General features: G+C 42.4%; 1 protein-coding gene across 1 annotated transcript in view; it reads left to right on the top strand.

The window, feature by feature from the left end:
- The window catches only part of SERGEF (secretion regulating guanine nucleotide exchange factor), a 173,973-nt gene that overhangs the window by 24,190 nt on the left and 125,284 nt on the right, over window positions 1–24,499 (top strand). Inside the window, 1 exon segment of the mRNA XM_050897733.1 lies at window positions 15,893–16,053. Within this exon segment, the coding sequence (XP_050753690.1) occupies window positions 15,893–16,053 (161 nt within the window).

Raw genomic sequence — 24,499 nt, 5'->3', positions numbered from 1 at the left:
GAAAGTTCTAATGGGACCTCACTGATAACACAGGGACAGTACTAAGTAGTGAAGGATACTAAGAACAGGCTGAGAACTGTAGATTGAGTTGAATTTATGAAAGAATGCAAAAGCTAAAGGGAAACCCCTGACCCCTCGCTATTTGAAGACAGGCTTAGCTGATCACAAAAAGGTAATTACTTGTGTGACAGGGGCTTTGGTTGTCTGTATTCCCTACCATGCCTATTGGAAAACAAAAAATCTCCTCCTGGTTACAATGTGTGGGCCGTATCTGGGTTCTGTTTCTGCTGAAAAGCTTTCACCTGGACTCTCAGCAGTTGTAGCTTCCTTTTGTGTTATGAAATACCTTCTTATGGTGCTTGTATACAGGTGTCGTGGTTTAAGCCCAGCCGGCAACAAAGCACCACGCAGCTGCTCGCTCACTCCTCCCCCTAGGTAGGATAGGGAGGAGAAAATACAGCAAAAAAGCTCGTGGGTTGAGACAAGGACAAGGAGGGATCACTCGCCATTTATAGTCACAGGCAAAACAGACTCGATTTTGGGAAAAAAAATAAACCAATTTCATTTGTTAACAACCAAATCAGAGTAGAATGATGAGAAATAGAACCGTATCTTAGAAACACACCTTCCCCCCGCCCCTCCTTACTTCCCGGGCTCAGCTTTGCTCCTGATACCTCTACCTCCCCCCACCCCCAGCGGCGCAAGGGGCGGGAATGGGGGTTGCAGTCAGTTCATCCCACACTGTCTCTGCCCATCCTTCCACAGGCGGAGGGCTCCTCACACTCTTCCCCTGCTCCAGTGCGGGGTCCCTCTCACGGGGGTCAGCCCCCCCCATGATTTTCTCCAACTCAAGTCCTTTCCACGCACTGCAGTCCTCCATAAACTGCTCCAGCGTGGGCTCCACCACAGAGTCGCGGCCTTTTCTGGGCCCAGCCACCTGCTCCACCGTGGGGTCCTCCACGGGCTGCAGGGGAGCCTCTGCTCTGCCGTTAACCCTTCACGGGCTGCAGGGGGACAGCCTGCCGTCTCACCACGGGCTGCAGGGGAATCTCTGCTCCAGAGCACCTCCTCCATCTTCACTGACCTCGGTGTGTGCATGGTTGTTTCTCTCACATCCCACTCCTCTCCTCACTGGAGGTCGTCGTCTTCTGCCATCTTCTTCTTCCTCTCCTGCTCTCTTTACTGTAGCTGCTGCTACTGCTTCTGTTGTTGCTGGCCCTCCTCCTCTTCTTCCTCCCTCTTACTCTCACACCTCCTGAGGAAGTTTTTCCCCCTCTTAAATATGCTATCACAGAGGCGCAACCACCGTTGCTGATTGGCTCGGCATTGGCCAGAGGCGGGTCCAGGCTGGAGCCAGGGAAGCTTCTAGTAGCTTCTCACAGGAGCCACCCCTGCACCCTCTCCATTGCTACAGAAACCCGGCACAACAGGAAACCTGTAAATGTGGTGTTTGTTCGGTTTTCAATATCCTATACCACTAGAGCCCATTTGCAAGAAGAGTTGTAGTTTTGGGGGACTGAGAAGGGCAGCTTGTTGGCTATCAGCTATTTCTTGGGTTTTTATTTTCTATTATTCTTTTTCCCTTAAAGCAAACTGTTGCAGTTGCGATGATGTTCTCTTGGACACACCTCCCCTTTCACAACTATTGTGTAACCAGGGTACAAAGCCGATACAAATTTCTTTTGAAGAGGAAGAATTTGACCATCAGTGTCCTTGTCTTTCCGTGTACTTGTAGCTGGAACTGTTGGCAGTATCTGAGCCGCTTGCTCTTTTATTAAATTCTTTCCGGTTTTTTATGTTAAACCATTTCTCCTGAATCATACCAAAATTGCTTCATTCACATTGTACTAATACATCTGTCAATTCACCTATTTGAAGCTGAAATGAAGCAAAGGTAAAGGCAAGAGAAGATTCACTGCTGTGTTAACTTCTGTCATAAGCTGCCTGCAAGTTCCACATTCATAGGTATTACTAGAGAAAGATCCAAATGTGGAATAAGTAACTCGCAAGACCACTGTTGTTTGGTTGCTAATCTGACAGACTGGGCCAGAGACTATATAACTTGTGTCACCTCCTTTCTGCCTCCCAGCTTTTAATTCAACTTCTAGACTCCCATGTGTTGTGGGTCCCCGCAGCAATCCACAGTGATGCTTCTTTATCAGGCTCTGTTATTCAGCAAAAAGCACGGACTGGAAGACTGGGTTAGGGGGTTCTGCCCTACACCCCCTTCCAGCTGGGAGATCTGGGGGGGGCAAAAAAATGACAATTTAATTTTGAGTGTTGAATGTTATCACATCACATGACATAGTTGCATGTAGTGGAATGATGATGGGATTGATTGAAACTTTGGCAACTCAAAGCCCTTAGTGTAAAGAATTTATGTGAAACAGACAAACAGTGAGAATTTGCACTTCAGAAATATTGCAGTTATGCAAAGTGGATATAACATGGTCTCAGACAGGCAGTTCGAATACCTAGTAAGGTAGAAGTGCTTTGCGCTCACTTTGTGTAGAATAAAAAGCTGGAAGCTGAAACCAATCATTACATAATAGTCGAGCTAATCTGTATGGCAACTGGTTACCAAACACAATGTATCTTTACTCTGCCCTGTTAGTTTTGTTGTACAAGAGAAAAGGCTATTCCATTTTCAAATAACTTCATTTAAAGCTAAGAATTATTAAGTTCAACTTTTGAAAGAAGCTGCCTATGTGTACACGATCTGTGCATGTACGTGCATTGATCTAGAGATCTCGTTTAACCTTAGTAGCATTTTAAGACTGTTAAATACTTGTTTTCATAACCTTTAAATGACATTTCCTGTTTAGTAATTAATTATTCAGGCTTAATGCTCACTAATGAATCTTACTATTTGAACATAGATAATGTGCTTTTTAAGAGCTTAGTGGCAGTTGAGTGCTTCTGAAAAACAGTACCTTTCAGGACTTTTTCTTAAGAAACGAAAAACAAACAGGAAAAAAACCCCCCACAAAGCCTATCTGGCTTGTTCTTTTCATGGTTACCTTAAGGTACTTTTCAAATAGTGAATCTGAGGTAAGATACTATAGGATATAGGAGATATATCAACAGCTGTGAATTTTGAGTACCAGATTTGTAGTCTTGTAGAAGGGCTTTTTCCCCGTCTTTGATACTTGGGAATTATAATGAGATCTGCCAGGAGAGTGCATCCACTTGTTTTATTTGGTAGCTAGACTGGTGGCTTTTATTCTTTAAATTATTTCAGTTGTGAGGAGCCATAAAACAATCTAACACAAGTCTGTGATGAAAAATTTCAGTTGGCCATATGTACTTGTTACATTATCCATGTTTGAGTGCTAGGAATGACTCTGCTATTGTAACATGAAGTTGTATCTCTGTCTTAACAAAGTATGTGCGATGGGGTATTTTCTAGTATGTGGGGTTTTAATTTTTGTGTATTTGTAAACATTTAGCTGACTTAGCTGGATTTTTGAGTGCTCTGAAAATACCATGACTGACATCTACGTTTTAGCACTTGAGTCTAGTACATACACAAGTGTGGTTAGCAACTGATATCCTTTAACATTTGTTGTGTTCCTTAAGCAAAATCAGTTTTCTGGTTTTTTTTTCTGTGCTGCTCTGTGGCTTGATTTCCTTAAATAAAAGATTAATGATTTTTTAATACAGCCCATGAAAAATATGGCTTTGCTTATAAATATTGTTGAAATCCAAACCTTATGATTAATTCCTACTATATAGTAGGAATGTATATTGGTTTTGTTTAAATTTGAATTATGTTGGTGTTGATCTCCAGATCAGTTTTCATTTTAGCAGTATATTTTGGATACTCTTTTTTTTTTTTTTTTTTATAATTATATGCATGGAAGCACAGACTGTGAGGGCACTAACACCATGTAGCACGATTAACATGCTACCTTGAGAAACTTGCAACCAAAAGCTAAAGAGGGCCAAACTAAGAAACTTGAGGAAGTCCAGTGAACAGGAACAGCTGTCAGTAGGCACTTGGATGTACCTGGTCAGAGAGGCATGACCCAGAGCTGGCCTCCAGCGGCTGTGCAGCAAGCTCTTGTTGGTAACTGAGGCTCGGTCTCAATGGCACTGAAGAACAAACAAATCGTTCCTACCCCAAGGAAGCTTTTGAAGGGGAGTTTGCAAGCTTTTTTGCACACTTGTGTTGTTTTTTAAGTCCTCTTTTGTATAGGAGGAGAAGGAGCTATTTCAAGCCCAGTTTGTGGCATGGTAGTTGAAACTCAGGTGCAACTCCCTCTGTTTTTTGTAGTTCCTATTTGAACTTCAGTGCAAAGACTGTGTCTCAGTGTAGGTACATATATTCTATGTGGATCCTAAACAGCTGAGATTGAGATCTGCAGATGAAGGGGAATTGCGTTTATCTGTGTCCCTTAGGATGCACTTTAGGTTTGGGGGATGTTCTGCTGGATTTAAGAGCTTGTTTGGTTCAGGTCAGCTTTCTTCTCTGTCCAGTATTACGAGGAACACAGTATGTAATAAGAATAAAATAATCACAAGAGTTATAAGTTTCCTTTTTTGGGACAAAGACCTGGATGATAAGAAGGGATTAGCATCTGATTCATGCAGAAGAGAAACCCTAGGAGGGGTGGGGTTTCCTGAGGTAACTTATTCTCACTTGTATTCAGTGTCATTTAATTAAAAGAAAAACTGTAGAAGACATTGTGAAGACAAAGATCTATTCAGGGACAGTGGTTTATGTCAGTTTTGCTAAGATCTTTTTATCATGAATATGGGAAATCTTATTTTTCTAAATTTCTAAAAACTTACCTTTACAAAGCTGCCCAAAATATATATACAGAAACTCCTTTAGGAGAATGTCTCCCTACTTGTCCTTTCCACTCCAAAATAGTAAGCAAACTGAAAATCAGTTTGGCGTTTCTCATCTTGAGTTTTGGATGTTATAACAGCCAATGGTTGTTTTGTAGGAATTTGCCTGTACATAAATATTTTCTTTCAGGATTGTACCTGCTAGTACAGCTGAATAGAGCCGAAGCAGTTCATTTAAAAGGAAATGGATGATAAAACTGCCAGAAGAGAAGGTCAGGCTATGGGGACAATATAAGGGTGGCAGTGTGGATTACTAGAAGTTCACCTGGTTTGAAGAATCATCCTGACAAGTCAAACAGTACAAAGGAGGGTGTTAAATCCTTTTGCGCATGTCTCCTCTTGCTTGCTCACTTTGCTAGAGATTAAAAAAAAAAAATCCACCAAACCAACCCAAAACACTGTGGGCATGCACACAGGCAGAAGCTGGTAGTGGAAATGTAACAAACTGCTGAGGTGTCCGATTTAAAAATCTAAGGTAGTTATTTTAAAGTTTCTCTAATGCACCAGAGCCGTGTTGGAGCAGTGTTCGTCAAAATCAGGCTGCCCGTGCCCTGGGATTCAAGTCCTTGCAGTGAACTGATCCTCTGTAGACACAAACTTGACATGTAAAATTGTCTTCTGAGTGTCTGATTTTTAAGCTTTTCACTTCAGAGCAAAGAAATGACTCTTCCCCACCTGGCTACCTGCCTTAGAGCAGGAGAAAACTCATGGTATCTTTACAAGCTGTCCTGTCTCATTTTATTCTGTGAAGCGTGAATGGGAGGGTACTGCTTCTTTCAATCAACATCCTTTTTAAAGTCAGAGAAAAGAAGGCCGTGAAGAACCAGGAGCTTTTTGTTCATATCTTCATTGCTGTTCCCTCCTTATTCCTAAGGAGGAAAGTTCTCTTATTTCTCCCCTCTCTCACTTTCAAACCTAACCCCCTCTTATGAACAGGCAGCATAGCACATCAATACTTACATTACAACCCTGTTCATATACGTACTTAGGTAATCCGTAACCATAGATGCGCTGGCACTGCAAGCAAATACAGATGCTATAGCTATACAGAGGTGGTTGTGGACAGCTATTCATTTGGTAAACATCGGAAGTAAATCTCACTAGTATAGTTCCCTCTTTGCAGGGAATTTCAGATTTCTTTACAGGAGGGACTTGCATTGTATTTACATAGGTAGTCACATTTCTAAAATGTTTCTAAATTTTTAGACTTCCAGATCTAAACTTTTGCCTCATGCTGTGTCCTGTAGCTCTGAAATGCTGAAAACATCTCACAGTCAGTCTCTTAATATGTGAATTCTAATGAGTTAGAGGTCTGAGCTGGAACAAGAAGGCAGGAGTCAAAGGGAACTTTGCTAGCTGGATAGCACGCTCTTGTAGATGATGGAGTTTTTTCGGGGCATAAATGTCATTTAGATATTTTCACCATTATGCAACTATTTACACCCTTGTCCCTTCTCTCCCTGCAGTCTCCTTGATGTTAAGCATCTTGCCCATACATAGTTGAGGTGGAATCTTGTGATTTCCCCCCCCTCCATACTCTTAAACTCAGTCTTTCTTGGGGGTAGGGAAAAATGGGGATAATATTACAGAGGGAATACATCACCTTATTCCTCATTATTCATCTCTTGACTTCAAAGGGCATGAATTTTCCTTCCCATCCCCTTTTAGACTCTTTTGTTCCTCCTGTCAGTGAGAGTGCTGCAGTTACAGCTGCTCGTTATTTGAGGTGAACAGCCCACTCTGTCTTAGTCAATTGTAGTTGCTGTTCTAATGGTTCTTACTCTGAACAAGCGGGGTGATCTCCTGGGAGGCTCTGGAGTTGCCATTGTTGGTTTTGTGATACTGTTCTGTTCTTTGTACTTTATTTCTTAAGAACAGCGTGTAGTTAGGGTTGAACTCCATTGGATGTAAACTGAGCTGCTTCTGGAGCTGCTGAGAAAGTTAAAGCCACTTAGCAAGACCCAGGATTGGTCATCTAACGCTCTGTTTTTATACTACTTCCTATTTCTTTGTAGGTATTGTGACTCTTCAGAATCATGCATGTCTGAGGCTTGTTATCTAGTGAAATCTCTGCAAGGGGTCTCTGAATATTTGTTCTTGGGAATGCATCTTGGGGACAACAGCAAAAAAGCCCAGTTCTTCTTCAGACTGCCATTCCAGAGCATTTCTTGTGATATTTCTGTGTCTGTCTTGCCACAGCATGCCCTTGAGTCTTTTGACAAGGTAAATATTAGCACTGGGAACTTAATTACCTTCTCTTTGTTTATGTCTTGTGGGCAGATGCGTGTTCCTTCTTAGGCTCAGATGGCAATGGGATATTGAGAGTAGCAGGATCACTTGCATTCTCCAAATTAGGCAGATTCACAAATGTTTGCAAGATTGGAGCTATAGGTAATGCGTTTCGTAAAATGATCTAGAAAACATGGATATATTGTAATTTGTAATCTCTGAATAAGATTTTCTGTAGCACTGTACTGTGTTAAGTCTAATGAAACAAGACCTGGACCTTGCCTCAAAGGGGATAAATGCCTGACCAGTCCGTTTACAGAGAGTAGGAAATAAGACACAAGAAAATAATTGTGAACAAATAAAAGCATATGCCTTGTATTATAATAGTTCAAGGGTGTTGCTTTTTCAAAATGGTGTCCAGAAAGAATTGAATAAGTGCTTAGAAAGAAATATCTATTCAGTTTTCTGGGGGATGTTAGAGGAAGAGATGCTCAACTGCAGACGAAAGGAAATTCCAGGTTAGGGAGGCCTGTATGGAAGAAAGCATATAACAGTGCAGAAGGGCATGGAGATATAAATATAGAATGTCAGTAAAAGTCTATGACTCATACTGCTGTAGTAGCATAGTGCAAAATTTATTTGCAGAAGTACAGAACAAAAACCCTACGGTATACTATGATGCATTTGCAGATAGTTTTCCATAGCTGGTTAATGTTTTATGCATCCTGCTTTTTTAGAGGCATCACTAAATTGTGCTTTGATTTTCTTTTTTTTCTTCTTTTTGTTAGGACTTTGTTTTTAGATGAAGAGTTAAGTCCTCTATTGAACCTTGAATGCAGCAGTTCTGTTTGCTGGGTAGAGACGAGTTAGATTTGTTTTTAATCATGTAACTAAATTTAGCCACCAATCTGCATTTTAAGGCATTGCTATTATAAGTCTAAAAGTGAGATATGTATTGTCGTTTGAATTTAAAATGAGCAAGAGGCACAGCTGGTGAGGCAGTCATGACTCTCTAATCATGAGTGGAGAGAAATGAGAAGGGAATTTTCTCATCTTGCAGGATGAATGCAAAGTGTGATAGGTGCTTTAACATCTACCCCTGCCCCCACCCCCCTTCCCCAGCTTTGTTTCATGATTGCATGGACTTCGTGACCTCCCCCCCGCGTTTTCTTTTTTGAGCCAAGATCATACATCTGTTTGATATCAGCAGTATGAACACAACTTTACAAGTGTTTAACTTCTTACATTTTAATTTTTCTTTCAGTTTATTCAGAGCTTTTTATGGTACTTCATGTTTCTAGTCTCCTCTAAAAAGCAGAACAGCCTTTATCCCATTTAAAATGCAAACCCAGAGGCAGGACTTCTAAGGTATCTGTAGAGTCTTGGAATTTGCCATACTCAAAAGTTATTTTTGTCCAATCTTTCAAAGCAGTGAAGCATGCTATTAAGTACGTGAATAATCCCATTAACTGAACGTTGCCCATCTTGAGACATAACTTGGTGTAACTAAGAAAAAGCATACCTGTTTTTAATGAATGAAAGTCAAAGCTGTTTAGATGTTTAACGGTGTTGACAGTCCTGATAAAGATGGATCTGTTGGTAAAGTGTATGATAAACTTAGCATGTCATGTGAAACTGCAAGTTATCTCTAGCCTATCATAGAGAATATTAAATTGACTTCATACAGCGCTGCCTTTAGCAATATTTGCTGTTGCCAAGCTCCCATTTCCCAAGGCTATTTTTCAGCCAGATTGATTCCCTGGCTTGGTTTACCTTCCCTGTCACAAATAGTTCAAGCACAATGAAGACTGGTGGCCTAGGGGTGAGAACAACTATTTGGGTCCAAAGTTTCTCAAGCTGTCTTGGTGTAAACTGTTGCCTAAGGAATTCTCAGCCTGTCCTTTGAACATTGTAGTCTGTGCTAAAAGGCTGTCACGGTTCCAGTGTCTTCTCTTGGAGAGTCTCCTACATCCTCATAGCTTTACCTGCCTAGCTGAGTATTTTCCATTACGTTGCATTAAACATCCAATGACTCGTATGATAATGTTTTGATATCTCCAGGAGGCTCTGAAAGGAGACTGGATGATGTTCCCTTATGCTGTATCTGTTTACGTTAATGCCGTGCAACAGAGTTCTTCCTGGTTGGATGAATTTTCTTTCATGATGCATAATTGTCTTCTAGGTTGATTTCTTAAATTTCTTTTTTTTTTTTTTTTTTTTGTTAAATATGAATGGGTCACAGTGAGAAGCCAGTTGTTTGCTGGATTGTAGATGAGCCACTGATTCTAGTGGTGTGAAATCCCTTAGGTGTCTTGTTGATTTGTCTAGCCCACACGCTTCTGGTTAAATCAGTCACCAGATTTGGAGACTTTTGATGTAGCTCAAAATGGCAGAAATTTTTGACCCACTTGATGAATTTAGGAGTTTTAACTGACAAATCCATAGCTGTTGGAGGAGGACTGCTGATGCCCTTATGGTTCTCTTCCTGTGGCACTTGTGGCCTTTTGTTGCAGGTTTAAACCTATTTGTAGGGTGCTTGGAAACCCTTGTGAACTGCAGCATGTTGAGTAGATGCTCTGTGGACTACTCTGAACTAGCTCTATATTGCAACCTGTGACAGCAGAAGGCTGAAAATGGCAGTTGAATGATGTCTAGTTTTCTATTGCTGACATCCCTGTAATGTTTTTGCTGTTTTGTCTGAACTTTCTTGAAGAGGCATGACCTCAATACTATGCATAGATTTGTGTTTTAGTGATACATTGTTAATAGCTATTATAAATGAAATTGAAAATGGAAAAAAATTCAGGAGCGTGCCCTATTATATAAAGCTGCAGAAGTCTGTAAGGAGGTCATAGAAAGAAGATGTGTTAAGAGATGTGGGCAGCTCTGGTGCACTGAACTCCTGTGTAAGAGGATGAAGGGGCTGTTTAAACCTTTGTCAGAGCAGATAGTCCTGCTTTGGACTGAAACCATGCGCAGATACAGGTGTTAGACTGTGGGTGTGGTAGTGATGCCTGGTTTTCAGCTGCTGAATTAAAGCTGTCTTCAGCCAAGAAGGAATTAGGGATGGATGAATGAATGTTTTTCTGTAAGGTTGCCCTGCACAAAGGCTTTTTCTAGGTAAATGAGGAAGTTTCTCAGAATGGTTGAAGGACATTAGTGACCGTCCTGAAGGACAGCAGAGATCTGTAGTTGTGGGAGAAGTGTTGGTTTGCCCTGTGTGGGGCAGGGAGGAGGCAGAGGCAGCCTCTAAATGTCAATTGTTAATACCTGCTCCTGTGAATTTTCATGTGAAAGGAGGCATTAGGAATTTTATATAGAACTTCCTATTTCAAGTCTGAATGAGATTAAGCATTCAGTGTGACTATTCAGAGTTCATTTGAAAAGTAATTGTTAATGCAACCATGAATTGAGATAGCCTAGATGAACTCTTTCATCTAGTTTTTATGAAAGGATAGTTCAAAGCTTGCCTGGATACTGAATAGAGACTTCAAGGAGATAACACTAGTGCAATCATGATATTATCTTAAAACAGGAAAATTGATATAAAGATGAATCAGAATCTAGTGAAAATAAGTAAATTTTAATGTTCCTATGTCTGTTGTGTTTTACTGAGAAACCAACTTGTTTTTAAAACTAAAATGCATTTTTTTTTTTATTGCTCAGCCGCGTAAGCATTTGGAATTAGCAAATTGATTAATAAAGTACTAAAAGGGAAAACCAACATGCTCTACAGCCTCAGCAGCACCATAAAGCAGCACAGTAAGAGCTAGTGTCAGGCAGGAAGCAAATAGAAGCGCTTTATGCAATGTTGCTGGACTTGCAATACTCCGAAGGTTGTGAACTTGTAATTTTGAGGCCATTCTCAACTGTCTACGCTTTGTGATAGCATAAGGACAGAAGGATGACGTGAATAAAATGCAGAGGAGCCTTTCTGACAGTGGATTGCTAGTGTAGTGCTGCAAGCACTTGAATAGGTACATACCCTCATCTGTATTCTGTGAGGGATGTGAGCATGTGTTTCAGATGATTTGCTGCTGTATGTATACTGATGCAGACTGCTGTGTTTACAGTTCAAAGAGCAAGAGGAGACTAGATCTGTATGACCACATAGAATGTCAAATGATGTAGCGTACTGTTGTACGTACTATTTACTTAAGGGGCTGTTGGGAAGTTTTTGTTCATCTTCTGACCTCTGTCCTTTTCTTCTAGCTCTCTGAACTCCTGTACTGTATGTTTCATTCAGGTTGTACACTGGAATGACACAGGATGCATTAATTATATCTATTACTCCTTAATTCCAAATGGCATTGAACCCTCTGGCCTTTATTTGATGTAGGATTTGCCTGCTGAAAAAAGGAACAGTTGCAATGAAATCATCTGGGACAATGTGGATGTTCACAGTTGAAGAGTTGAAGTGCCTTTTGGAATTGGAGCCTCTGTGCTCAGAACATGGCAAGATCAAGGTCTTAAGAAGCATTATTAGTATCTTAGAAGAACTAGAAAAGCTTTCCAACGTTGTATACTTCTTTCTTTCACACAAGTTGTAGGAATACCTCCTGCCTTTTGTGCCCTCCTACTGTATAGAGTCTGCTATGAAATATTGCATTTTCTGATGCCTCAGCCACTTCCATGGTTGATGTACTTTGTCCAGTTGACTCATCGCTATGTATGTTTTCTTGACTTCTAATTAAAATCTGTTCTATTCTAATATTAGACCAACACTCCTTGTTGTATCACCCTGCATTCTTAAGTAATTCATCCTGTAACCTCCTTACTCTGTATGACTAATGTCTTTTTCTCAAATATTCTTAGAACATTTTAAAATACCATCTATATTATAAACAGCACAGTAGCAATACCTCTCATTAGAATTGCTTAATGCTTTCTGTCATAACTCAGTGCTTTCTTTTGCTTAGGATTTTGACGAGACTGTAACCTTTTTGGCAGAATTTTCCATGCATTGGTGTTTGCCTCAGCCTGAAATTTCCACTTGAGACTGATTTTTTTGTTTGTTTGTTTGTTTGGGGTTTTTTTTGTTTGTTTGCTGAAAATATAATCAGTATTTCATAGAGAAAACACTTCTAAATCGGCTTCTGTTAGGTTCTCTCACAGAAAAGACAGATTTTTTTTTTTTTTTTAAAGGATCCCTAGGCAGATGTGTTCAGCTGAAAAATAGGAATGATTGACCATTAGCAGGAGACTGAACATGGGAGGGGGAATGCTCACCAAACGAGCAAGTCTAGGGAATGAATTTCTGCCGATTAGAAATGAAAACTGAATTGATGAGCACTGAGAAGGAACTGGTTGCTTACCTAATCTTTGGGCATTCAAGAAGTTCTTCCTACAAGCAAAAATTAATTTATCTGGCTTTATTTTTTTTAATGGATGTTCTCCATGTTTGCCTACCAATAACCACCTGAAATCTGTTTCCCTTATAGTGGCAAAAAGGAAAAAGTTAATTACAATTATTTCTGTTTGTAAACAGAAACAGTTTATGTTCTCCGAAAGGTTCTGTTTGGTTTTGCATGTGTAAGTAATTCTGTGCTTGCTTGTCCAGTGAAAGAAAATAGAATCTGTGGATGGAAGGTGTTTTGTTGTAGCTAAGCATTATTGCTGTCTGGTTTTAATCCTTCATATATGCTTGCATTCTTCAGTTCCACTGAATTTACTGAAATAATTTGCAATAATAGAGATGAGCATACTTCAAAGCCTTTGTAAGGCTGAATAAAACCACTGGGATCATACTGTTTCCAGTTCTATTACTTCCATTTCAACTTGGTGTTACTGTTGACATTTCAATGTAGGGCCTCACAAATTAATCCAATAACAGAATTGCAAAGTGAACCTTAAGGAGACCAATAGCCACAGTGTAGAAGAAGAAAAGACCAAACTTGTATAGACCCTGGCACATGGAAAAGATACTAGATAGCGGAGAGACGGGCTTTTTCCAGTCATTGATAAAGACACAATAAGCAGCTGATGGCACCTGTAGCTAGACAAATTAATCCTGTTGGAGATGATGGACTCGCTAGCCCTTAATTAATAAGAGGAAATTACGCATGCAGTTTAGTTTGACTTCAGAATAGGTGATTGTGGTGTTTTGCTCTGATCGTGCAGTCAGGGAAGCTGTAGACCACTGCACTTTTCTCTACCTTTCACAGGCCCTTGGCAGAGGGGAACAGAATTGCTTACTTTGCACAGAACTTGCTCTAGGAGCTTGTCATCAAGATGGTGATCATGTCAGCTGCTCCCTGGTTTCTGCTGGTCACGGGCAGGGTGGGAAGATTATTTTCTTAGTAACTGGTCCCGTATATGTTAGGATTTTAGATTGCCTTCATCTGAATCCAGACACCAGCAGCAGACAAGACTTGAGACAAGGTGGACCAGTACCCTGATGCGATGATGCAAAGGATCATTTTTGTTATATAGGTGGCTGGTGTTTCTTGTTCATGCCTGGGTCTAGACAGAGCACTAGATTTGGTTGGGGAAAGAATTTTTTTTCCCCAAAAGTCAGACTTGAGAGGAACCTCTATTGCCCCTCTGTACCGGATAGTGCTCTAGACTGCATATGAGGATCTGGGTCTGTATTATCAAATACACTGCTTGCCTTTCCAGAGGCCTTGTGGGTTGCTGATCTTTTTGCCTGTGGCACTTGATGCTTTTGGCTTCTCAGAGTTGAAATGCTTTAGTTAAACTATGGTCCTTGGGACCAGTACAGCAATGTCTGTGTAGGGCTTGAGAGCCTGTGGTACCTTAATGATCTAACTAGATGTTACAGAAATTCTTTCTGGCTTTAAATTTCATAAAACTCAGCTTCAGTTCCTGTAGTTGAGACAAAACAGAGCACCCTGCCTGTCCTTTTCCAGTCCACTAACAGGGTTCTGAATAGGTGCAGTAACCTGGTCTGATGTAAAAGCCTGAAGCTTAGTCTACATTTAAATTTGCTATGTAACATACTGATGTAGGAGTCTTCTTGCAACGTTTTTGCAGCTGCAGATGTTTTTAGCAGAGATCTATACAAATTGCAAAGTAAATATACTACGTCCAAAACAAGCATGAATTTTTAAACTGCAAACTGTTTTCCTAATCTCTGTAAGGTATACTGGTAGTTCTCTTAATGAAACTTGTTTTAATGCTTTAACCTAACAAAGTGAAGCTATTATGTTGAAAGACCTCGCTTGTATTGAAAGTAATATATGACTGGTTTCAACTTTTCCCTGAACTGCTAGGAAGCTCCAAAGGAAGAAAATCTTTGTGCCCTTGAGAGAAAAGGACAACTAATTTTATCACTTAATTATTTCAGGGGAAGCATTATCAGTGAACTGAGAGAGTGCATCTGAAAAACTTGCAATGATCGGAGTAAAAGCTACCACTGCTAGCGGATTTCCAAGGAAAATGCATATACTTCTTGTGTATTTAAATATACGAAGTTAGAGGGTTCCAGTTTATTTATGAGATGTGTTATCAGCTTAAACTCTACAAACCAGCAGTGCCCACCTGTGTCCCCTTCAAGACAGTTTAACAACACCCAAAGGAAGAGGGTTCAGGCTTCTGAAGGTTTGTGTTATGGCATGTGTTAAGAAAACCCTCAGTTGTCATCTGTGGGCGATGTTACCAGTACCCCCTGCTCCCGACCCCTCTGTGGGATATGTTGGTACTGACTGACAAGGGGAGAAGTCTGTGCGTTTAAGCTGACTTGCTTGACTTGATGGTATTTTCCTCAAATCCACATCATTTGGCTTATGACTTGATGACTTGAGTTCAGTTCCGGAAAGGAGTTTGAGACTTGGCTGAAGTGTGTACCTAACTCAAGGTCATTGCAGGCTTCCTTCTGGGCTGGAATGCAGGTTTGTGCTTCTAGTTAAATCCGAGTTGAGACTTTATGACTCTTTATGCTCTGTGTATATAACTCTTTTTAATTGAAAGCCCAGAAGGGACAGCTTTTCATGACTTACCTGCAGAGATCTAGTTACTTCATTAAGAAAATAAAGCTGTCACTCAGTATGATTTTTTTTTTTATTTTTTTTTTTTTTTTTTTTAAATATTGGGAACCAAAGGTAAAAAGCATTGCTTTATGGTTATTATCCATACTGGAGAATGGACTTCTGGGTGTCAGTCCTGCAGCAGTGAACCTGGTATAATATGTGGAGAGAAGGGTGATCCGTATACTGCTGATTTCATTTAAAGTTATCTTTCCTTGGCCAATGTGTGATTCCTGTGAAAACAAACTGCTGCATTTCCAATGCTTAATGACAGCTGTGGTGGTGTTCCTGACTAACCAATTGCTGGTCCTGAGGGCTGTTACTCTGCTACCAGAAGTTGTGACAGAAGGTAACTTCTATCAGGAAAACATAATCTGTATGTTAAGTACAGGACATGTGATGGATGTCTCTATGGCAAAGATTGGGAATAGAGAAGAATCTTTTATGTTTCAGAATAAGCTGTTTTGTGTGTGGTTCTGTTAAGCTAAAAATATGTCCTTTGTATAACCAAAGTGTATATATGCAGAATGTCCAGGTTATGCAGCTTTACTGACATGGTTTCATTTATAGCCCAGGCCACCCTACAGATGTTTTTCTGCTAGAAAACAAGTTAATGAAGTTTGAGTAACTGCATAGAAGTACATCATAATATGTCTTTAGCTAGTTTTAATATTTTTTTCTTCTGCTCCCAGAAGTAGGTTTTCACTAGGTTTTTGAAGCTTTAGATAAGATGCAGTAGGAAGTGGTGTTCTAGTTTTGAATTGGTATCCAGATGTTCCAGGAACCTAGTCAATAAGTAATCTTGAAATGTGTTTTGTGTTTAGAAACTGGCAAGGTATTCACCTGGGGCAGAGCGGACTACGGGCAACTTGGAAGGCACACAGTGGTTCCTGATGGGCAGGAGGTGTGCACAGCATCTGAACAACGCTTGGAGCTGTTGTATAACGTCCCTGTGTCAGTGCCTTGCCTAAATGGAGCATCTCAGGTAAAGAAGAAAATTACCATTTTTTCCCAGGGTGGTTTTTTTTTTTTTTTGGTGCATTAAAATAATCAGAACAATTTCCTAATAGAACCCTTTCAAATGCTGCAGCACAAGCCCTCGCTGCTCTTCCTGTAAGCTCAGAAGTTAATACGATTCAATTATTTCAAATTTCGTAAACAGCTTTTGCATTCAGAAACTGATTTTTCCATGGTGGAACCAGAGTTACTATTAGCAGAAGATGCCAGGTTCTCTTGGATATCAATGTGTGCAGGAGATAGTTGCACCTGCAATACAGCCTAACAGGTGAGGTGGGACTCTGCCCACTTGCAGTGCTACTTTTGTCTGAAGCCCTCTAACAGTTTAGCCAATGGCCTTTCTCTAGCTGATAAATAATAATGCCACAGCTTCTAGCTCAGGCTATCTAAGTATATCATTAATATTTCTACCTTATAACATCCTCGAGTGGTATTGGAGGTTTTCTTTTCATATGGCTAATTTGATACAAAATGATTTATCCTCAAGCATGAAGATGATCAGAAAGAAAACTTTACTCAAGTTGTTTGCTGTGGTCTGACACAATGTGCAACCTGTACTGCCTGCAAACCATTTTCTTGGCTTTTTAGTGGCTGAGAGGCAGCATATGGCAATTGGCCTGTTGGCAGACAATGCGCAGGCCCCATCTGGGCGGATAACAAGTCAAAAAGTGTGCATCTCCCTGTGGGGTAGCTGGCAGTCAAAATGCAAGGGCTAAGTACAGGTTGACAGCTTCAGCTGCAATGTACGTACTGCATCTCTGCCTCCTGGTAGTCTCCCATGGTGAGACTTGGTTAGAAGAGTCAGCTTCTGCCATTTCTCATCATCAGTGTTCTGTGGATGTGTGCACTCACAGATGTGAAGTGGAGCTTCAGAACCCAGGATGCTGCACTAATGAATAATTTGTTTAGTCAGCATTGACTTCACTGAGTCTCAAACAGCTTTCTCACTAATTTTGAGATGGATGTTCCTGCTTTTGTCATTAGATATCTATAGAGAACACCATTGTTGAATCTGTTTCACCCTCGTTTTCATCTGTGCTTTGGGCAATGCCTCAAGTATGTAGTTCTGTCGTTTCTCGTACAATACAAAGCCAAGGCAGCCATAGCTTTTGCACAGGTGAACTTGTGCTTGGCAGGACGAGTGATCCATGAAGGTGAAGGAAAGGGATGCATTCAGATATATTCCTTGAAAAGGAAGAGAAAAACAATCTCATCTTCATTCTGTTGCCCTCAGCGCTGTTCCTCCTTATAGACCTATGAGAGACCTGATTTGAGTGATTAGCAATGGCAGTGTTCTGGAGCAGGCATCATTCTTTGCAGAGCTAACAGCATGAAGATGATTTAAGAAGAGCGTGATCAACAGCTAGCATCACTTGTACCCTAAGAGGAGCTGTGTTGATGAGAGAAGAAAAAAGCAGATAATAGGAGCTAAATTGCTTCACTTCAAGATTACAAAATAATTCTAGAGCTAGAATTTATACTTAAAAATGCATTAAATTGCAGTATTGTCATGGTTTAGGCACCACGTGGATGCTTGCTCGCTCCTTCCCTGCACACCCCCCTGTCCTGTCCCGTCCCCTGCCCCCCGGTAGGATGGGGAGGAGAGTTGGAAGAAAAAGGTAAAAACTTGTGGGTTGAGATAAGGACAGTTTAATAGGACAACACAAGGAGAGAAGCAATAATAAGAATAATACTAATAAAAGAGTATACAAAGTGGGTGATGCACAATGCAATTGTTCACCACCTGGAAAATGATGCCCAGCCCATTCCTGAGCTGCGATCCCTCCTCTCTCCGGCCAGCTTCCCCAGATATATACTGAGCATGACGACATATGGTATCGAATATCCCCTTGGCGGCTAGTTTGGGTCAGCTGTCCTGGCTGTGCCCCCTCCCAGCTTCTTGTGAAAATTAACTCTATCCCACCCGAACCCAGGACATTTTCCACCCCTTATTCTATACCATCTATGCCATGCCCAGATCCTACACTTTCCAATTATTTACCACCACTTTTCCTGTCTTTGAGATATATATACACACACAGAGATATCATTCCCTTAGTCTATGGGCCATCCTTCTAATGTGTCCGTTGAGTTCATTTAATCCATGACTTTGGGGCTTCATCTGTCATAACAGTCTTTCAGGGTAGGAGAGATGTTGTGTGGTGTTGGATTGTTGCATGCTGCATCCAGAGCTCGCAGCTGGTATATTTGGCGCAGCCCACGGTCTGCAGGTTGAAGATGTTGATCTTGAGGAAGTTGCTGGGCAGCAGTTGCTGAAGCCAGTTCAAGTTCCATCACCGCTGCCCTTCACTTGGTTTCATCAAAGTCCATCCTTCCTTGATTTGGGTGATTCTTACTGTAATACCATTGATAATGGCATATAGCAACTGTAGTAGTGATGACATACAGTGGTAGGGTTATTTAGCAATTAACATCATACAATTTAATTCACTGGCTATTCTCACCCAAAATCAAATCCCCTTGAGGTACACATTGAACTTTCCCATCCTTCTGCATCACCCACCAAGTGCACCCCGATCCTTGAGCAAAAGCAATCCCGTGGATGGGTTTGCCTTTGCCTGAGGCAGGACTAACCCAGACTGTCTTCCCTAACATGTTCTTCATGTGCACTACAGGGACTTTATCCCTTTCTACAGTACATAGAAGTTTTGATTGGGCAGGGCCAGCTTGATTGGTAGATCCTCTAGTGTTAACTAACCAGGTGGCTTTTGCTAAATGTGTATCCCGATGTTTGAAGGTCCCACCACCCATTGCTCTCAGTGTAGTTTTTAGCAGTCCATTGTATTGTTCAATTTTCCCGGAGGCTGGCGCATGATAGGGGATGTGATATACCCACTCAATACCATGCTCTTTGGCCCAAGTGTCTATGAGATTGTTTCGGGAATGAGTCCCGTTGTCTGACTCAATTCTTTCTGGGGTGCCATGTCACCATAAGACTTGCTTTTCAAGGCCCAGGATAGTGCTCAGGGCGGTGGCATGGGGCACGGGATATGTTTCCAGCCATCCAGTGGTTGCTTCCACCATTGTAAGCCCATGGCACTTGCCTTGCCGGGGTTTGTGGGAGTGTGATATAGTCAATCTGCCAGGCCTCCCCATATTTATATTTCAGCCATCGTCCTCCATACCAAAGAGGCTTTAACCGCTTGGCTTGCTTGATTGCAGTGCATGTTTCACATTCATGGATAACCTGTGCGATAGTGTCCGTGGTCAAGTCCACCCCTCGATCATGAGCCCATCTATATGTTGCATCTCTTCCCTGATGGCCTGAGGTGTCATGGGCCCACTGAGCTATAAATAATTCACCCTTATGTTGCCAGTCCAGGTCCACCTGAGCCACTTCAATCTTAGCGGCCTGATGTACCTGCTGGTTGTTTTGATGTTCTTTGGTGGTCCTACTCTTAGGTATGTGGGCATCTATGTGACGTACTTTTACAACCAGCTTCTCTAGCCAGGCAGCAGTATCTTTCCACAATGGGGCAGCCCAGATGGGTTTGCCTCTGCACTGCCAGTTGCTCTGCTTCCATTGCTGCAACCACCCACACAGAGCATTTGCCACTATCCGTGAGTCAGTATAGAGATAGAGCACTGGCCATTTTCCTCAGTCAGCAACGTCTAAGGTTAGCTGAATGGCTTTCACCTCTGCAAACTGACTCGATTCACCTTCTCCTTCAGCAGTTTGTGCAACTTGTCGTAGGGGACTCCATACAGCAGCCTTCCACCTCCGATGCTTTCCTACAATGCGACAGGACCCATCAGTGAACAGGGCATATAGGTTCTCCTTTTCTGGCAGTTTATTACATAGTTGGGCCTCTTCAGCACGCGTCACCTCCTCCTGTGGCAATATCTCTGCCTTCTGGCCGGTCCATGATCACTTCCAAAATTCCTGGGCGACTAGGGTTTCTTGTGCGAGCCTGTTGTGTGATCAGTGCGACCCACTTACTCCATGTGGCATCAGTTGCATGATGTGTAGAGGAGACCCTCCCTTTGAACATCCAGCCCAGCACCAGCAGTCGGGGTGCTAAGAGGAGCTGTGCTTCAGTACCAACAACTTCTGAGGCAGCTCGAACTCCTTCATATGCTGTCAGTATCTCTTTTTCAGTTGGAGTACAGCAGGCCTCGGATCCTCTGTATCCCCAACTCCAAAACCCTAGGGGTCAGCCTCGGGTCTCCCCTGATGCTTTCTGCCAAAGGCTCCAGGTAGGGCCATTCTCCCCGGCTGCAGTGTAGAGCACATTTTTAACACCTTATCCTGCCCAGACTGGCCCAAGGGCTACTGCATGAACTCTTTCCTGTTTAATTTGTTCAAAGGCTTGTTGTTTCTCAGGGCCCCATTTAAAATTGTTCTTCTTCCAGGTCACTTGATAGAGAGGGTTTACAGTCAGACTGTAATTTGGAATATGCATCCTCCAAAAACCCACAATGCCTAAGAAAGCTTGTGTTTCCTTTTTGCTAGTTAGTGGAGACATAGCTGCTATTTTTTTTTTTTTATCACATCCATTGGGATGTGATGACGCCCATCTTGCCATTTTATTCCTAAAAACTGGATCTCCTGTGCAGGTCCCTTGACCTTACTTCGTTTTATGGCAAAACCAGCCTTCAGAAGGATTTGAACTATTTTCTTCCCTTTCTCAAAAAATTCTGCTGTGTTGCCCCATACAATGATGTCATCAATGTATTGCAGGTGTTCCAGAGCTTCACCCTGTTCCAGTGCAGTCTGGATCAATCCATGGCAAATAGTAGGGCTGTGTTTCTACCCCTGGGGCAGTCGATTCCAGGTGTACTGGATGCCCCTCCAAGTGAAAGCAAACTGTGGCCTGCACTCTGCTGCCAAAGGGATTGAGAAAAATGCATTAGCGATATCAATTGTGGCATACCACTTGGCTGCCATTGACTCCAGTTCGTATTGAAGTTCTAGCATATCCAGCACGGCAGCAGTCGGCGGCAGCGTGACTTCTTTCAGGCCACGATAGTCTACTGTTAGTCTCCGCTCTCCATTAGACTTTTGCACTGGCCATATGGGACTGTTAAAGGGTGAGCGAGTTTTGCTGATCACTCCTTGGCTCTCCAGTTGACGAATCAACTTATGGATGGGAATCAGAGAGTCTCGGTTGGTGCGATATTGCTGTTGGTGCACCATTGTGGTAGCAATTGGCACCTGTTGCTCTTCGACCCTCAGCAGCCCCAAAACAGAAGGGTCCTCAGAGAGACCAGGCAAGGTAGACAGCTGTTTAATTTTTTCTGTCTCCAAGGCAGCTATACCAAAGGCCCACCGATACCCTTTTGCGTCCTTGAAATACCCTCTCCTGAGGTAGTCTATGCCAAGGATACATGGGGCCTCTGGGCCAGTCACAATGAGGTGTTTATGCCACTCATTCCAAGTTGGACTCACTTCAGCTTCTAATACAGTTAGCTGTTGGGATACCCCTGTCACTCCAGAAATACAGATGGGTTCTGCCACTTTATAGCTTGATGGACGCCGGCGCACAATGTACCCTAGTGCCACTAGAGCCTTATACTCCTGTGGGTCTGATGTGCCAGGCCATCAAATCCACACAGTCTAATAAACCTGGTTGTCCCTTTCCTCCACCTGGCTGGAGACAGGGCCCCTCTAATCCTGGTCAGAGTGTTTGTTACTCACTTTTTGTAAACATGAATCAGAAGTCCCTTCAAGAGGATCAGAAGTGACATCAGCCCTTCTATTCTGTCTGGGGAATTGCCTGCTGGAAACTGGAGTGGCATTTTTCCAGGAAGAATTCCCTTTTGTGATTGTTTTTCCTTGCAACTCACATACCTGTGCCTCTAGGGTCGAGGTAGGTTTTCCATCCCACTTCCTCGTGTTCTCTCTGTGGTCACGCAGGTAAAACCACAGGGTACCCTGTGGTGTGTACCTTCTATATCCTCTCTCTTGGGCAGAGGAACGCTCACTCCTAATAGCTGAGATACAGGCCTGTACAGGTGGGGGGCAGAACTTATCCTTGAATTGCTGGAACTCTCGGGACAGTTTCTCAGCTAGTATGCCTGGCAGTTTCTCCACAGCTGAGACACAGGCCTGTAGGGAGGAAGAGAGACTTCCTTCTTATTGCCAGAGTTGGCCAGCCACTTCATCCGCCGTTTGTTCCTCGCCTTCTTTCCAGGACATTACTGCCAATGAGTTGGCATACGACAGTGGTGTACTTCGTAGAAACTTCCGCCACATGGATTGTGTGCATTGGACTTCATCTGGATCTGCGGGTGACTGCTCGTTATTTGGATCATTATAAATCACCTTCAGCATGGCTAATTCCCTCAGGTACTGGATACCTCTCTCCATGGTGGTCCACTTGCCTCGGTGACATGTGGCATCTTCCTTGAAGGGGGGTACCTTTCCTTCACGCCTGACAGAAGTCGCCTCCAGAGGCTGAGGGCTTGTGTCCCTTTTCCCAATCACCTTGTCATTGCCCCCTTCCCTAGACAGGGATTCTATTTGCTTGGCTTCCATACCCTCTAATTCCAAGCTACTGGCCCTGTTATCCCAGCACTGGAGCAGCCAGGTAACAATGTGCTCGCCTGGATGGTGGCTGAAATCCTTTAGCATATCTCACAGCTCACTCAGGGATAGGGATTGGGTGATTACCTCTGGTTCTGCCTTTTCCTCCTGTTCTCGTGATAACCCTGGTTCACCTTCATCCCTCGCTAAGTGAACTGATGTTTTTTGTGTATTTCTTCTTCTGTATAGGGGCGACTGATACCGGCACAGGTTGGTTCTCTGGTTCAGCCGCAGTGCCTGTTGCCAGGGTTTGAGTAGCCACAGTGCCTGTCACTGGGGTTGGGGTAGCTGCAGTGCTTGTCACAGGGTTGGAATAGCTGCAGTGCCTGTCCTTCTGTTTTCCCTCCCTTTCCCCTGAGGGTGCTGCATAATGTTGAGTGGTGTTTGGTAGATACTGGCCAGAGCCCAGCACAGTGCAGCAAGTTGTGCCTCTTCGGAATAGCCACAGCTTTTTCCTTTCAAGTATTCTGTCACTTTATCAGGGTCCTGTAGTTGTTCGGGAGTGAAGCTCCAAACCATTGGAGGTGAGAAGTTCTCTAGATACCTGCCCATATTCTCCCACATGCCATACCACCCATGACTATCCAGCCTTGGGGCAGATCTCTGGGTGGTGGTATTAAAAAAATTTTTGTAACCCTAAACAAGACCTGAAACACATTCAGGAGACACAGCAATAAGAACATGCTGGCTTGAACATCCCAAGGATATTCAAAATTCTCAAAAGCTGTTGTAATTAGCCTGAAGGAGAAAAGGTGAGGTGAAAGAGCCGGAGAAAGTATCCCGCCCTGTCTTCCCTATAGATTGGGTGCGATTACTAATAAATTCCGAGAGAGGGCGCCCGAGGTACGGGCATGACAACAATCCACCTACAAATACCAGCTTAACCTTATGACCAGTGATGTAATCATATCATAAGTCAACATTCCCCATACAGCAAAATGATAGTCCTGATCCCTCTCCCAGAGGTAATAAACATCACTGCAGGGAATACATAGTGCATATAAGAACTTAAATAAGACCACCATGTGAAGAAATAAACTAACACTGTCACCAGTGACTATTTAACGAATATAAGAAATGCATATAACAAATTTGTTTTAACACACTCTGGTCAGATCTGTTATCTCAACCCTTCGTGCCCCGTGTTGGGCACCAAAAAGGACTGTCATGGTTTAGGCCCAGCCGGCAATTAAGCACCATATGGCCACTTGCTCACTCCTCCCTGTCCCCCCCGCCCCCGGTGGGATGGGGAGGAGAATCAGAAGAAAAACATAAAAACTCGTGGGTTGAGATAAGGACAGTTTAATAGGACAACACAAGGAGAGAATAAGCAATAATAACAATAATACTAATAAAAGAGTATACGAAGCGAGTGTTGCATGATGCAATTGCTGACCACCTGGAAAATGATGCCCAGCCCATTCCTGAGCTGTGATCCCTCCTCCCTCCGGCCAGCTCCCCCAGATATATACTGAGCATGATGTCATATGGTATCGAATATCCCCTTGGCGGCTAGTTTGGGTCAGCTGTCCTGGCTGTGCCCCCTCCCAGCTTCTTGTGAAAATTAACTCTATCCCAGCTGAACCCAGGACAAGTATGTAGGCTATGTAGAGTGTGAGCTGTTTTTTGTTTACACACAAGCTCTCTCGTTTTCCATTTGTTGTCATATGGAGACGAGGGTTGATTTGAGAGCTGAATTAAAAAGAATACAGAGAAAATGAGTTCTTTTCCATGTTTACTTTGAATTAACAATTCCAATTTGCATGTTTAATGCAGAGAGCCAGTTTAACAGTTGAGGATTACGACTAATGATTTTTATCCACGGTCTATTTTTACAAATCACTTTTAATGATTCAACTGAATTTTT

This window comes from Gymnogyps californianus, chromosome 5, assembly GCF_018139145.2.
Source record: "Gymnogyps californianus isolate 813 chromosome 5, ASM1813914v2, whole genome shotgun sequence".
NCBI classification, from domain to species: Eukaryota; Metazoa; Chordata; class Aves; order Accipitriformes; family Cathartidae; genus Gymnogyps; species Gymnogyps californianus.
Note: the sequence above shows the minus strand (reverse complement) of the source record. Positions and strands in the feature narration are given on the sequence as shown.